Source organism: Leucoraja erinacea, chromosome 13, assembly GCF_028641065.1.
Source record: "Leucoraja erinacea ecotype New England chromosome 13, Leri_hhj_1, whole genome shotgun sequence".
Taxonomy (NCBI): Eukaryota; Metazoa; Chordata; class Chondrichthyes; order Rajiformes; family Rajidae; genus Leucoraja; species Leucoraja erinaceus.
In genome coordinates, this window is record NC_073389.1 from 2,408,083 (window position 1) to 2,420,457 (window position 12,375).

A 12,375-nucleotide genomic window follows, 5' to 3' on the forward strand; every position below is an offset into this window, starting at 1 on the left:
GCTAAGTAAATTTATATTGGCCAATTGAGTCATAGAGATGAGTAACAAACAGATCTAGTGAAAGAGCTCATGAGACACAAGAATGGTTCACACTCACATACACGCAGACTGTAGAAGGGTCCCGACCCAGCCCTAAGCGTGGCCTGGCTATTCCCTCCACAGGTGCTGCCTGAACCACTGAGTTGCTCCAGCACTTGGTGATTTGCTGACACCGTTTTTTGGTCACTGTTTGGCCTTTCCAGGTTCCTTTCTCCAACTGCAGTCGAGACTGTGTGCCGGGCACCAGGAAGGGGATCATCGAGGGGGAGCCCACCTGCTGCTTTGAATGCATGGATAACATGAAACATAGAAACATAGAAATTAGTGCAGGAGAGCCATTCAGTGATGCAAAACGGTGAGTATTATCCCGTACCTGCTTTTACCCCCTGATCCACTTCAGTACCATATCTAACTCCCCTTAAATAACCCAATGAACTGGCCTCAACTACCCTCTGTGGCAGAGGTTCCAGAGATTCACCACTCGCGTGTGAAAAGAGTCTCATCTCGGTTTTAAAGGATTTCCCCCTTACAGCTGTGGTCCAGAACTTCCCCAACATCGGGAACAATCTTCCTGCATCTAGCCTGTCCAACCCCTTCTATATGATCCTCCTAAATTCTAGAGAGCGGTCTATCCAGTCTTTCTTCATAAGACAGTGTGACATCCCAGGAATCAGTGCGTGAACCTTCTCTCTCCCTCTATGGCAATAATGTCCTTCCTCAGATTTGGAGACCAAAACTGGTCGGAATCCTCCAGGTGTGGTCTCACCAAGCTGTACAACTGGTAGAACCTTTCCTCCTATACTCAAATCCCAATGAAAGACCATTCGCTTTCTTTTGTACCTGGTGCCTAATGGTGTACCATGACACCCCTCTGCATCTCCCCTTTCCCAATCGGCCCCGTAGTGTGTCTGGAGTCCCGTTTTTGCCAGGAAAATGGATAACCTCACATTTATCCACATTATACTGCTAACATAGAGCTAGTGTGAACGGGTGATGGATGGTCAGCATGGACTCACTATCAATGGGCCGAAGGGCCTGTTGAGCATATTCATTGTGGGCCGAATGGATTGCTCCTGTGCTGTAGTGAGCCATGATCTCACTATCTTGCTGGAAATGGGGCAGAGCATCTACTTATCGCTGAATTAAGAATTTAGAGTCGTACAGCACGGAAACAGGCCCTTCGGCCCAACTCGTCCATGCCCACCAAGATGCCCCTTCTACACTAGTCCCATGTTTGCCTCATATCCCTCTACACCTTTCCTGTCAAATCCCGTACCTGTCCAACTATAGTGTGAAAACCTACTTTTATCCCTCCAAAAAAAATGATGGATTTATGTAAACTGCAATGAAACTCATATAATCAAGGTGTGGGCAGCGGTTAGAGCTGCTGTCCCGCAGCACCAGAGACTCTGGTTCAATCCTGATCTCGGGTGCTGTCTGTGTGGAGTTTGCACGTCCTCCCTAAGTTTGAGGACTGGTTTATTTTGAATCGAACGATTGAATGACTGCGTGTTTTCTCGGTCTCATTTAGATGCAAGTGCGTGTACAAAGTGCCCGAATGATTTCTGGTCGAATGAGAACCACACGTCGTGCATCGCCAAGGAGATCGAGTACCTGTCGTGGACGGAGCCCTTCGGGATCGCTCTGACCATCTTCGCCGTGCTGGGCATCCTGATCACCTCCTTCGTGCTGGGGGTCTTCATCAAGTTCAGGAACACTCCCATCGTGAAGGCCACCAACCGGGAGTTGTCCTACCTGCTGCTCTTCTCCCTCATCTGCTGCTTCTCCAGCTCGCTCATCTTCATCGGCGAGCCCAGGGACTGGACCTGTCGGCTCCGCCAACCGGCCTTTGGCATCAGCTTCGTCCTGTGCATCTCCTGCATCCTGGTGAAGACCAACCGGGTGCTGCTGGTCTTCGAGGCCAAGATCCCCACCAGCCTCCACCGCAAGTGGGTGGGCCTCAACCTGCAGTTCCTCCTGGTCTTCCTCTGCATCCTGGTGCAAATCGTCACCTGCATCATCTGGCTCTACACCGCGCCTCCCTCCAGCTACAGGAACCATGAGCTGGAGGACGAGGTCATCTTCATCACCTGCGACGAGGGCTCGCTCATGGCGCTGGGCTTCCTCATCGGCTACACCTGCCTCCTCGCCGCCATCTGCTTCTTCTTCGCCTTCAAGTCCCGTAAGCTGCCGGAGAACTTCAACGAGGCTAAGTTCATCACCTTCAGCATGTTGATCTTCTTCATCGTCTGGATCTCCTTCATCCCCGCCTATGTCAGCACCTACGGCAAGTTTGTGTCGGCCGTGGAGGTGATTGCCATCCTGGCCTCCAGCTTCGGGCTGCTGGGCTGCATCTACTTCAACAAGTGTTACATCATCCTGTTCAAGCCGTGCCGTAACACCATCGAGGAGGTGCGCTGCAGCACGGCGGCCCACGCCTTCAAGGTGGCGGCCCGGGCCACCCTCCGGCGCAGCGCCGCGTCTCGCAAGCGCTCCAGCAGCCTGTGCGGCTCCACCATCTCCTCGCCCGCCTCGTCCACCTGCGGGCCGGGCCTCACCATGGAGATGCAGCGCTGCAGCACGCAGAAGGTCAGCTTCGGCAGCGGCACCGTCACCCTGTCGCTCAGCTTCGAGGAGACAGGCCGCTACGCCACCCTCAGCCGCACGGCCCGCAGCAGGAACTCGGCGGATGGCCGCAGCGGCGACGACCTGCCATCTAGACACCACGACCAGGGCCCGCCTCAGAAATGCGAGCCCCAGCCCGCCAACGATGCCCGCTACAAGGCGGCGCCGACCAAGGGCACCCTAGAGTCGCCGGGCGGCAGCAAGGAGCGCCCCACAACTATGGAGGAAACCTAATCCAACTCCTCCATCAACCCCAAGAACATCCTCCACGGCAGCACCGTCGACAATGACATCAACTCCTAACGGTGGCTGCCCAACCTCTCCCCTCTCTGGCACCAAATATTCCCATACACCAACCCAACCAACATCTTGGTGAGATGTCAGCTAAAGATGCCCCCCCCACCTCCTTGACTCATTGTGCCAGGAAACCAACACTCAACATTTACACATCAATCTACCATCAAAGCCACAAAATTCAAACAACAAAGGAGCCCGCCAAAACTAAGAGACCTCAAGGAGAGATGGGGGGGCAGCTACTTGGATGGTTCCCCAACCAGGAACATTTACTGTCAAACAAATTTGCAAATGTTCCAGCAACTTAGCAAATCTAGTAGGAATAGCAATGTACCAAAATGTCAAAGCTTGTTCTTTCAGCCAATATAAACTCAATTTACTTGGAAGGCCATTGAGGCTAGGACTGTATAAACTATGATTTCTTGATGGTAAACTTGCCCACATTTACGTTTCAAATTCATGTAATTGGTGAAAGTATTGAACAGTCTAAAAACAACAAATGGCTTTTCACTGTACCTTGGCACACGTGACAATAAACTAAACTAAACTAGAAAAAACAATGGTAAAAAATGTTGTTGGTGGAGCAAGATATATTTTAACGCTGTAAAAATCAGTTACTTAAACATATTAGACACAGGTTTTTAGTTTTATAGTTTAGAGGAACAGCATGGAAACAAGCCCTTCGGACCACCGAGTCCATGCTGACCATCGATCACCCTAGTTCTGCATCATCTCACTTTGGCATCCACTCCCTACACACTTGGGACAATTTTATTTTACAGAGGGCCAATTAACCTACAAATCCGCGCGTCTTTGCAATGTGGGTGGAAACCGGGGCACCCTGATAAAACCCACGTGGTCTCGTAGAACGTGCAAACTCCACATCTGAGGTCAGAATTGAACCCGGGTCTCCGGCGCTGTGAGGCAGCAGCTCTACCAGTTGCGCCACCTTGCCACAGGTTGTTTAATCTAACACATACACTAATTATGCCAATCGTAAGGAGACAATGTGGCAATTAGATTTTTACCAGCAGCGAGATCCATCAATCTGGAAACAACCTGCAATCTGGAAACGTGCTAAAATGTGATCATATTCCATCGCCATGGAAAGTGAGGTACAAATTTACAGCTGAATGGTTAGGAGACGATATTATTGTCGAAATGAAATGAAGAACAACAACTCTTGATATCAAACATAGAGGAGGTGCAGGAGTTTATAAAACCAGAGATCATGATGGATTTAAGAGGCTAAGGTCGATCCAGGACATGAAAGAATTCTGTCACAGATAATGCAAGTTAAAGGAATCATACATTATTCATATAAAGGAGTAAGGCCTTCATTTCAGGATAAAAGTTGTGGAGTCGTCACTGAGAAGGTTCTGACTGTCTACCTTATCTAGGCCTCTCAAAATTTCATATACTTCTATCAAGCATCCCCTCACCCTCCGACGTTCTGGAGAAAACAATCCAAGATTGTCCAACCTCACTCTGCAGCTAATATCCCCTATTCCGGTAAACTTGAGGAAGGATTTCTTTCGCCAGAGGGTGATGAATCTGTGGACTTCATCGGTACGGGCAGCTGTGGAGGCCAGGTCATTGTAAAGCAGAGGTTGACAGATTTTTGATTAATAAAGGTGTCAAAGGATACGGGAAGAAGGCAGGAAAATGGGATTGAGAGGGAGAGGTAGATCAGCCATGATTAAATGGCAGAGTAGACTCGATGGGCCAAATAGCCTGAAGATACTGCCCGGCTGTGCAGCTGGATTTGAAAACAATTATTGTATGGACAAAAAATTCTAAATTTAAATTGGATTTAAAAACAATTTACATCCCCTAAAAGTTATTTAGTGATACATTAGTATTAAAATTATATAAACTATACTGCTATGTATCAAATAATGTTTCAATTCCTCTATTCCAGTGTTAAGACAGATACAGTTTTAACTCAATGGCACTAATATAAATATATATCAGATTGCCATTTGACCATAGTGCTGTCAAGTGGGAACAGAGTAGAGCATTGTCGCAGATCTACTAGGAGCAGCAAGGGGTGTGTCGAATTTGTGAGGATATTGTAATGATGTGGATTAATATGGGTGACCACTAAAACAAAATGGTTCATGTTAAATAGACCAACAGTCATCAGTCAGTGGCTTTGGAAAAGGTGGAGGGAAAATGAAATAATGGAGATGAAATGCCTCAGAATGGAATACCTTGACAGATATGAGGTGGAATTAGTGGAATAGCGTGACTGATTGGGTGCGCGGTGGCGCAGCAGGTAGAGCTGCTGCCTCACAGCGCCAGAGACCCAGGTTTGATTCTGACCTTGGGTGCTGTCTGTGTGGAGTTTGCACGTTCTCCCTATGACCACGTGGGTTTCCTCCTGGTGCTGCGGTTTCCTCCCACATCACAAAGACGTACGGGTTTGTAGGTTACTTGGCCTCCGTAAATTGTCCTCAATGTGTTGGGAGTGGATGAGAAAATGGGATAACATAGAACTAGTGTGAACAGGTGATCGATGACAGGTATGCACTTGATGGGCCGATGGGCCTGTATCCTTGCTATACCTTTCAAACAATCAAGACAGCAATAAATTATAATTTGGTGGAAATGTAATGTATCATATAGGTATCAGGAAGACAATGGAGGGGAACATGCTAGCAATGACAAGGTGTAACAGATCACCAGCTAATAACATACGGCACGGTGAACAGTGGTACAGTTGCTGTCTTACAGTGCTGATGTCATGGAGTTTGCACGTTCTCACTGTGGCCGCGTGGGTTTTCTCCGGGTGTTCCGGTTTCCACCCATATACCTAAGACATGGGTTTGTGCATTAATTGGCTTCGGTAAAGTTTCCCAGTAAATTTTCCCTAGTGTGTAGGATAGTGTCTAGTGTATGGGGATCACCAGTCGGCGCGGACTCGGTGGGTCAAAGGGCTGTTTCCGCGCTGTAGCTCTAACATCTAGAGACAATGGGGATCTAGTGAGATCACGTTGCATGATTAATAGCACGATGCTTTGATAGGCCTATGATAATGAAGCCTTGTGTGAAACACTGACAGCACTCTGTGCGATCGACAGGCAACAGCAACAGACTAGTTAGCAATTGTGAAATACCAGTAAAGAACAGTACAGTACAGGAACGGCCCTTCGGCCCACAATGTCCATGCTCAACAGGATGTCATGACCATCTGCCTGCACATAATCCATATCATTCCATTGCCTGTATATCCATGTGTCTATCCAAAAATCTCTTAGACTCCACTATCGTATCTGCCTCCACCACCACCCCTGGCAGCACGTTCCAGACACCCATCGACCTCTGTGTAAAAAAAGCTTGCCCCGCATGTCTCCTTTAAACTTTGCCCCTCTCACCTTAAAGCTATGCCTTCTAGTATTTGATTTTTCCATCCTGGGAACAAATGGTTCTGACCGTCTACCCTAACTATGCCTCTCATAATTTTTATGTACTTTAGATACTTCTATCAGGAGTGTCACGTTAGTGGAAAAACGATCATGGCATCGTAGACCGGTGAGACTGGGTTATTGGAATAAGGTAACATTTGAAAAAAAAGATGCAGTACCAGGAACCAAATGCAACTAAAATGACTGCATCACATATTGAACAATATATATATTGTAAGTGATAGCTTTTCATTTCTGAAGAGTTCCTAAGACTTTCTATTTTCTGATCTGTAGCAAAACGCAAAGTGCTGGAGGAACTCAGCAGGTCAGGCAGCATCTGTGGAGGGAAATGGACAGACAACATTTGGGGTTGGGACCCTTCTTCAGTCCCGACCCAAAACATCAATTGTCCACTCCTCCAAAGATGATGCCTGACCCACTGAGTTCCTCCGGCACTTTGCGTTTTGCTGAAGATTGCAGCATCTGCAGTTCCTTGTATCCATGATTTTCTGACTTGGATATTTACTAGTGTGCGATGGAATATCACAACATAATGAATTGCACAATTAGGTGAGCAGAGTTGTGTCAAAGTATCTGAACTATCTGAAGTATCTGAACTACTTTATTCTCTCGAATTGTATTACAAACATTTGAAGTATTTTTAGTGACATTATGTTCTAACATTGTCAAGATAATTTGTTACAACATATAAGGTACCACCTGAAGCAGTGACTGAGATTGCCACTGAGATGACAGAACTGTTTTATAACATTTATCATTGAAACCTGGATTGCAACAGGAATATAATGACTGTAACAAAAAAATTGTTGATTATCTTAAAAATGCAAATTGTAATCAGATGTGTAAAATTGGTAATTACTTCTGTACATTAAATGCATATTTCTTGATAAATAGTTGTACATTTTGAATTGAAACATGTATGTTTGAAGATTTTATTTAATACATTGTTGCGTGTGATTTCATCATCCGATCTCCTTTACTTCAAATTAACCCTTTTTCAAGAAAGTCAAATCAACAGTCGATCCTTGGTAGTTTCTGTATTAGAGATATATATAGAAGACTGGCCCTTCAGCCCATCAAGTCCACACTAAGCATCGATCATCCATTCACGCTGGTTCTATGTTATGCCACTTTCTCATTCACTTCCCTACACCCTTGGGACAATTTACAGAGGCCAATTAACCTTCAAACCCACACATCTTTGGGATGTGGGATGAAACCAAAGCACCCAAAGGAAACCCACAAGGTCACAGGGAGAAGTAAGTAAGTTTATTGGCCAAGTATTCACATACAAGGAATTTGTCTTGGTGCTCCGCCCACAAGTAACAACATGACATACAGTGACAGTTACGAATTACTCAGAAAACACTAAACATTAATAATAATAAGATATTAATAATAAAACACCATAAAGAACATGCAAACTCCACACAGGCAGCACCCGAGGTCAGGACCAAACCCGGTTCTCTGGAGCTGTGAGGCAGCAGCTCTACCAGCTGCACCACTGTGCCGCCCATTACATAAGATTAGAAATTAAACTTGCAAATGTTCCTAATTTCATCATTTAATTTCCCAGTAATTGTGGGCTGCTGTATTTTCAAAGCCTTGCGCCAAAATTGTGAAGTCGTTCAATATTTCCACACCGGGGCAAAAAGGTTTTGACTGTCTAATATGGATCACACTGTGGTACGCATCTAATAATCAACCAGCGGGACAGGCAGCAACTCTGGAGAGAAGGAATAGGTGACGTTGCATGCATATAAGTAATGATGATAAAGGAAACAGGCCATTGTTAGCTGTGTGCTAGGTGAAAACAAGTTACAGCCAATGAGGCTCAACAAGATGACTTTGAAAGCTGGTACCACTTGGGTGAGGCAGGGATGGAGAGAGGGGATGCAAGGGTTACTTGAAGTTAGAGAAATCAATAGTCATAACATTGGATTTTAAGCTGCCCAAGTGAAAGATGAGATGCGTTTGGCCTCACTGTGACAATGGAGGAGGCCGAAAGGTCAGTGTGGGAATAGGAAGGGGAATTAAAATATTTGGCAACCGGTAGGTCAGCTGGGAAAAGATGCAATCCTTCCCCATGAAGCAGAGAATTTTGAGAGGAAATATGTTCGGAATAAGTGGAGAGTTAAGAGTGTTTAAATACCGTATGTACCAAGATGGAACAATGAAATTCACCTATACTCGCCAGGCTTTGTCCTGCCCCCACCTCTCTCTTCCAGCTTTCTCCCCCCACCCCCGCCAGTCTGAAGAAGGCTCCTGACCTGAAGTGTCACCTGTCCATTTATAAGTTCACAGAGCAGAGTAGGTTATTTGGCCCATCGAGTCTGCTCCACCATTCAATTATGGCTGATCTATTTTTCCATCTCAACCCCATTCTCCTGCCCTCTCCCCATAACCCCTGACGTCCCTACTAATCAACATTCCTGCCACATATGCTGCTTGACCCAGGCATAGTCATAGTGATACAGTGTGGAAAAAGGCCCTTGGGCCCAACTTGCCCACATGTCCCAGCTACACTAGTCCCACCTGCCTGCGCTTTGTCCATATCCCTCCAAACCTGTCCTATCCATGTACCTGTCAAACTGTTTCTTAAACGTCGGGACATTCCCAGCCTCAACTACCTCCTCTGACAGGTTGTTCCATAAGGGCCCACGAGCATGTGACTGCATGCGGCAAGTGCGCCCAAACCGGAAGCGGAGGTCGCGCGGAGGTCGAGTGATCCCGTACAAGTTGAGATGAAGTTCGAGCAAAGTCCGCGCTAGGCGTACGCCATCAAGACGCTGCTTATGACATCGAGACGCTGCGCACGCCCGTCGAGGCGGTGCGAACGGCCCAATGTGGCTGTGGGCCGGCAGGCCGTTGCCGCGCGGAATTTTTGAACAGTGTCAATTTTTCGGAGCCCCGCGCGATGTCGGGACCAGCTCCGCACAACTCCATACGGCTCCGGCGATCGAAGTGGGACCGGCCCCGCGAGGCCGTACGTCTCAAGCGACCACGTTAGGTCGCGCTTGCCGCATGCAGTCGCATGCTCGTAGGACAGGCCCTATACACCTACCACCCTTTGTGTGAAAAAGTTACCCCTCAGATTCCTATTAAATCTTTTCCCCTTCACCTTGAACCTATGTCCTCGATTCCCCGACTCTGGGCAAGAGACTCTGTGCATCTACCCGATCTATTCCTCTCATGATTGTGTACACCTCTATAAGATCACCCCTCATCATCCACTACTAAACCTTATAGCACGCACCCTCGAGTCCTGGCAACATCCTCGTAAATCTGCTCTGAACCCTCTCCAACTTGACAATATCTTCCCCGTGTGGTGGATTGGGCGTTGCTGATTTGCGGTCGGCTGAGTGTGTAGATGGGGACGGCGCCTTTAAGCGGGAGCAGGTGTGGGGACTGGGCTGGGAGCGGAGTTGAGCTGAGCTGAGCGCTTCCTTGTGGAGATGGAGCTGCTGCTGTGTGTGGCGCTGGCGGCCGCGCTGCTATACCTGGCCCTGCTACAGCGTTGCACCGGCCGCCGCACCGCCCCGCTGCACCGGGAGCCCGGCAAGGCGGTAGCCCACTACGGCGTCAAAGACACGGTGAGCGCGGGACAACTGCTCGACACTCGCCCCGTCTCCCCCCCCCCCCCCCTCTCCGCCTGCATACGATGCAGCTCTCCCCTTCGTTTGCATGCGTCTCCTCGTCCTTTGCATGTAACTTCCCTCTGAAACGCCCTGTCCGGCTACAACTATCTACCCCTTTGCAACTATCCGTTTGCATGTCTCTCCTGCTTTGGAACTGTTTCCTGAAGTCAGTGTTCTCCTTGTGAACCAGCCTGTAAATTCACTTGCATACAATTTAGTGAGTACAGAAGGGACGAGGTTTCTCGTTCCCCGGCTGGTAAACTCGAGTGGCCGGTGACACAATAAATTGGAGCTGAAGTCCACATGAAATGAAGGTCGATAGTGAAACTGATGGGTTATTCGGACGATCTTGCAAAGTAGTGATCTTCGCAGTGAGTGGCAGGGCCTGGGGAGTGTTGTAGAGCTGAGGGATCTAGGAGTGCAGGTGTATGGTTCCTTGAAGGTGGTCTCACAAAAGTCACAAGAAGGCTTTTGACACATTGACCTTCATCAGTCAAGCGTATTGAGTTATGTTATAGTTGTACAAGACGTTGAAGTATTGTTCAGTTTTGGTCGCCCTGCTATAGGAAAGGTATAGGGAGGTTTCACACGACCCATGACCCGTACTGTTGCTACACTACTCCAAGTGGATTACACGCGATGTACTGCAGGTAGGCACTTACCATGTTTCCAACGTAGCGGGCCCGTTAAAACCTGCTGAAATTGTCATTTTTTTGAGCTGTAAATAATTATGGGAATCGGGATAAGCGTGAGAGACATTTAGCCTATTTCAGAATTCCAAAAGTGAGGAGAAATGACGGTAGATAGAAGTGAGAACTGAAGGGACAACAACAGACAGAGTGCTTGGTGAACATTGGCCGTTTGCTCACTGCATTTCATCAACTAAGGTGTTTTTTCTTGATTCCTTTGGCATCTAAAAAGTTTCAGCAGTGATAAGTCTGTAATTTTTTTAAATCGCCCATGGTTCCCAAGTGGGTTTTTACATACAAAATGTGAATCTGAAGAAAAATTTACAGCCGGATTGATCACTGCTGAGAATATTTAGATACCAAAGGAATCAAGAAAAAACACATATAATGCCTTACTTGATGAAATGCAGTGAGCAAACCCGATAATTCCCAATATTTTCAATTCCGATATCTGCACGGCCAATGTTCGCCAAGCACTTTAGCTGCTGTTGTCCCTTCAATTCTCGCTTCTCTTTACCTTCATTTCGCTTCACTTTTGGAATTCTAAAGTTGGGTACATGTCTCTCACACTTGCCCCGACTCCCACAATTTTTTTTCAGCGCAAAAATTCAACATTTTGGCGGTTTTTAACAGGTAGGAAAGTATGCGTTTTTAGCATTAATAACATATACCGGAAGTGACGGATGTCCTCCAAATGGATTTAGCGGCTCCGTGCATCAAGCCCTATGACCCAGTGACCTTGCGTGCAACCCCCTATTGTTAGGCTGGAAAGAATGCAGAGAAGATTTACGAGGATGTTAGCAGGACTGAGCTTTTGGGACCTGAGCTATAGGGAGAGGTTGGACAGACTGGGATTTTATCCCTTCGAGTTCAGGAGGCCGCGGGATGATCTTATAGTGGTGTATAAAGGTTCAAAGGTCAGTTTATTGTCACATACCATATTGAAACTCGAATTACCATACAGCCATCTGAAAAGAAAAAGCAACAACTACATAAAGCTGGATTCCCCACATTCCTCATTGTGATGGAAGGCAATAAAGTCCAATCTTCCTCATTCTCCTGCAGTCGGGGCAATCGAACCATCTGCAGTCGGGGCGTTTGAAGCTCCCGTGTCGGGTCAGTCGAAGCTCCTGTGGCTTGGAGCTCCCGAAGTCGGTCTCCAGCAAAAGTCGCCAACTCCTCGATGTTAGGCTGCAGTGCGGAAAGAGATACAATACGGAAAAAAATTGCATCTCCGTCGAGCGAACAGATTTTTAAAAGTTTCCCCCAACGTTCCCCCCCCCCCCCATAAAATAAACTAAAAAAAACAAAGACACACATTTAACACATACTACAAACAACAAAAGAAGGAAGGGACAGACAGACTGTTTGCGAGGCAGCCATTGCTGGTGCCTCTTGATGAATTGCGTATAAGATAATTGGAGTAGATACGATGAATGCCCAGAGTAGGGGAATAAAGCAGCATCCAAGATAGGTATACATTTAAAGTGAGAGGGCAACAGGAACCTGAGGGGCAATGTTTTCATACCGAGGGTGGTGGGTATAAGGAACAAACTGCTAGAGGAGGTAGTTGAGGCAGGGACTATAACAACATTTAAAAGACACTTGGTCAGGTTGGCAGATAGGAAAGGTTTAGAGGGATATATGGGCCAAATGGGGCGA

At 47.1% G+C, this 12,375-nt stretch overlaps 2 protein-coding genes across 3 annotated transcripts in view; both read left to right on the forward strand.

Annotated features, from left to right (window-relative positions):
* Positions 1–6,077, forward strand: part of casr (calcium-sensing receptor) — a 77,701-nt gene extending 71,624 nt beyond the window's left edge. Inside the window, exons 6-7 of the mRNA XM_055644272.1 lie at positions 243–333; positions 1,535–6,077. Of these exons, the coding sequence (XP_055500247.1) occupies positions 243–333; positions 1,535–2,898 (1,455 nt within the window). The 3' untranslated portion in view covers positions 2,899–6,077. The remainder of the gene's footprint in view (positions 1–242; positions 334–1,534) is intronic.
* A 3,698-nt stretch (positions 6,078–9,775) lies between these two features.
* The window catches only part of LOC129702528 (uncharacterized), a 73,752-nt gene continuing 71,152 nt past the window's right edge, over positions 9,776–12,375 (forward strand). For both annotated transcript variants that reach the window (XR_008724396.1, XM_055644273.1), the window contains exon 1: positions 9,776–9,979. Coding sequence is in view for 1 of the 2 variants with exons in the window: in XM_055644273.1 (XP_055500248.1) it covers positions 9,842–9,979 (138 nt within the window). In the remaining variant the exon portion in view is untranslated. The remainder of the gene's footprint in view (positions 9,980–12,375) is intronic.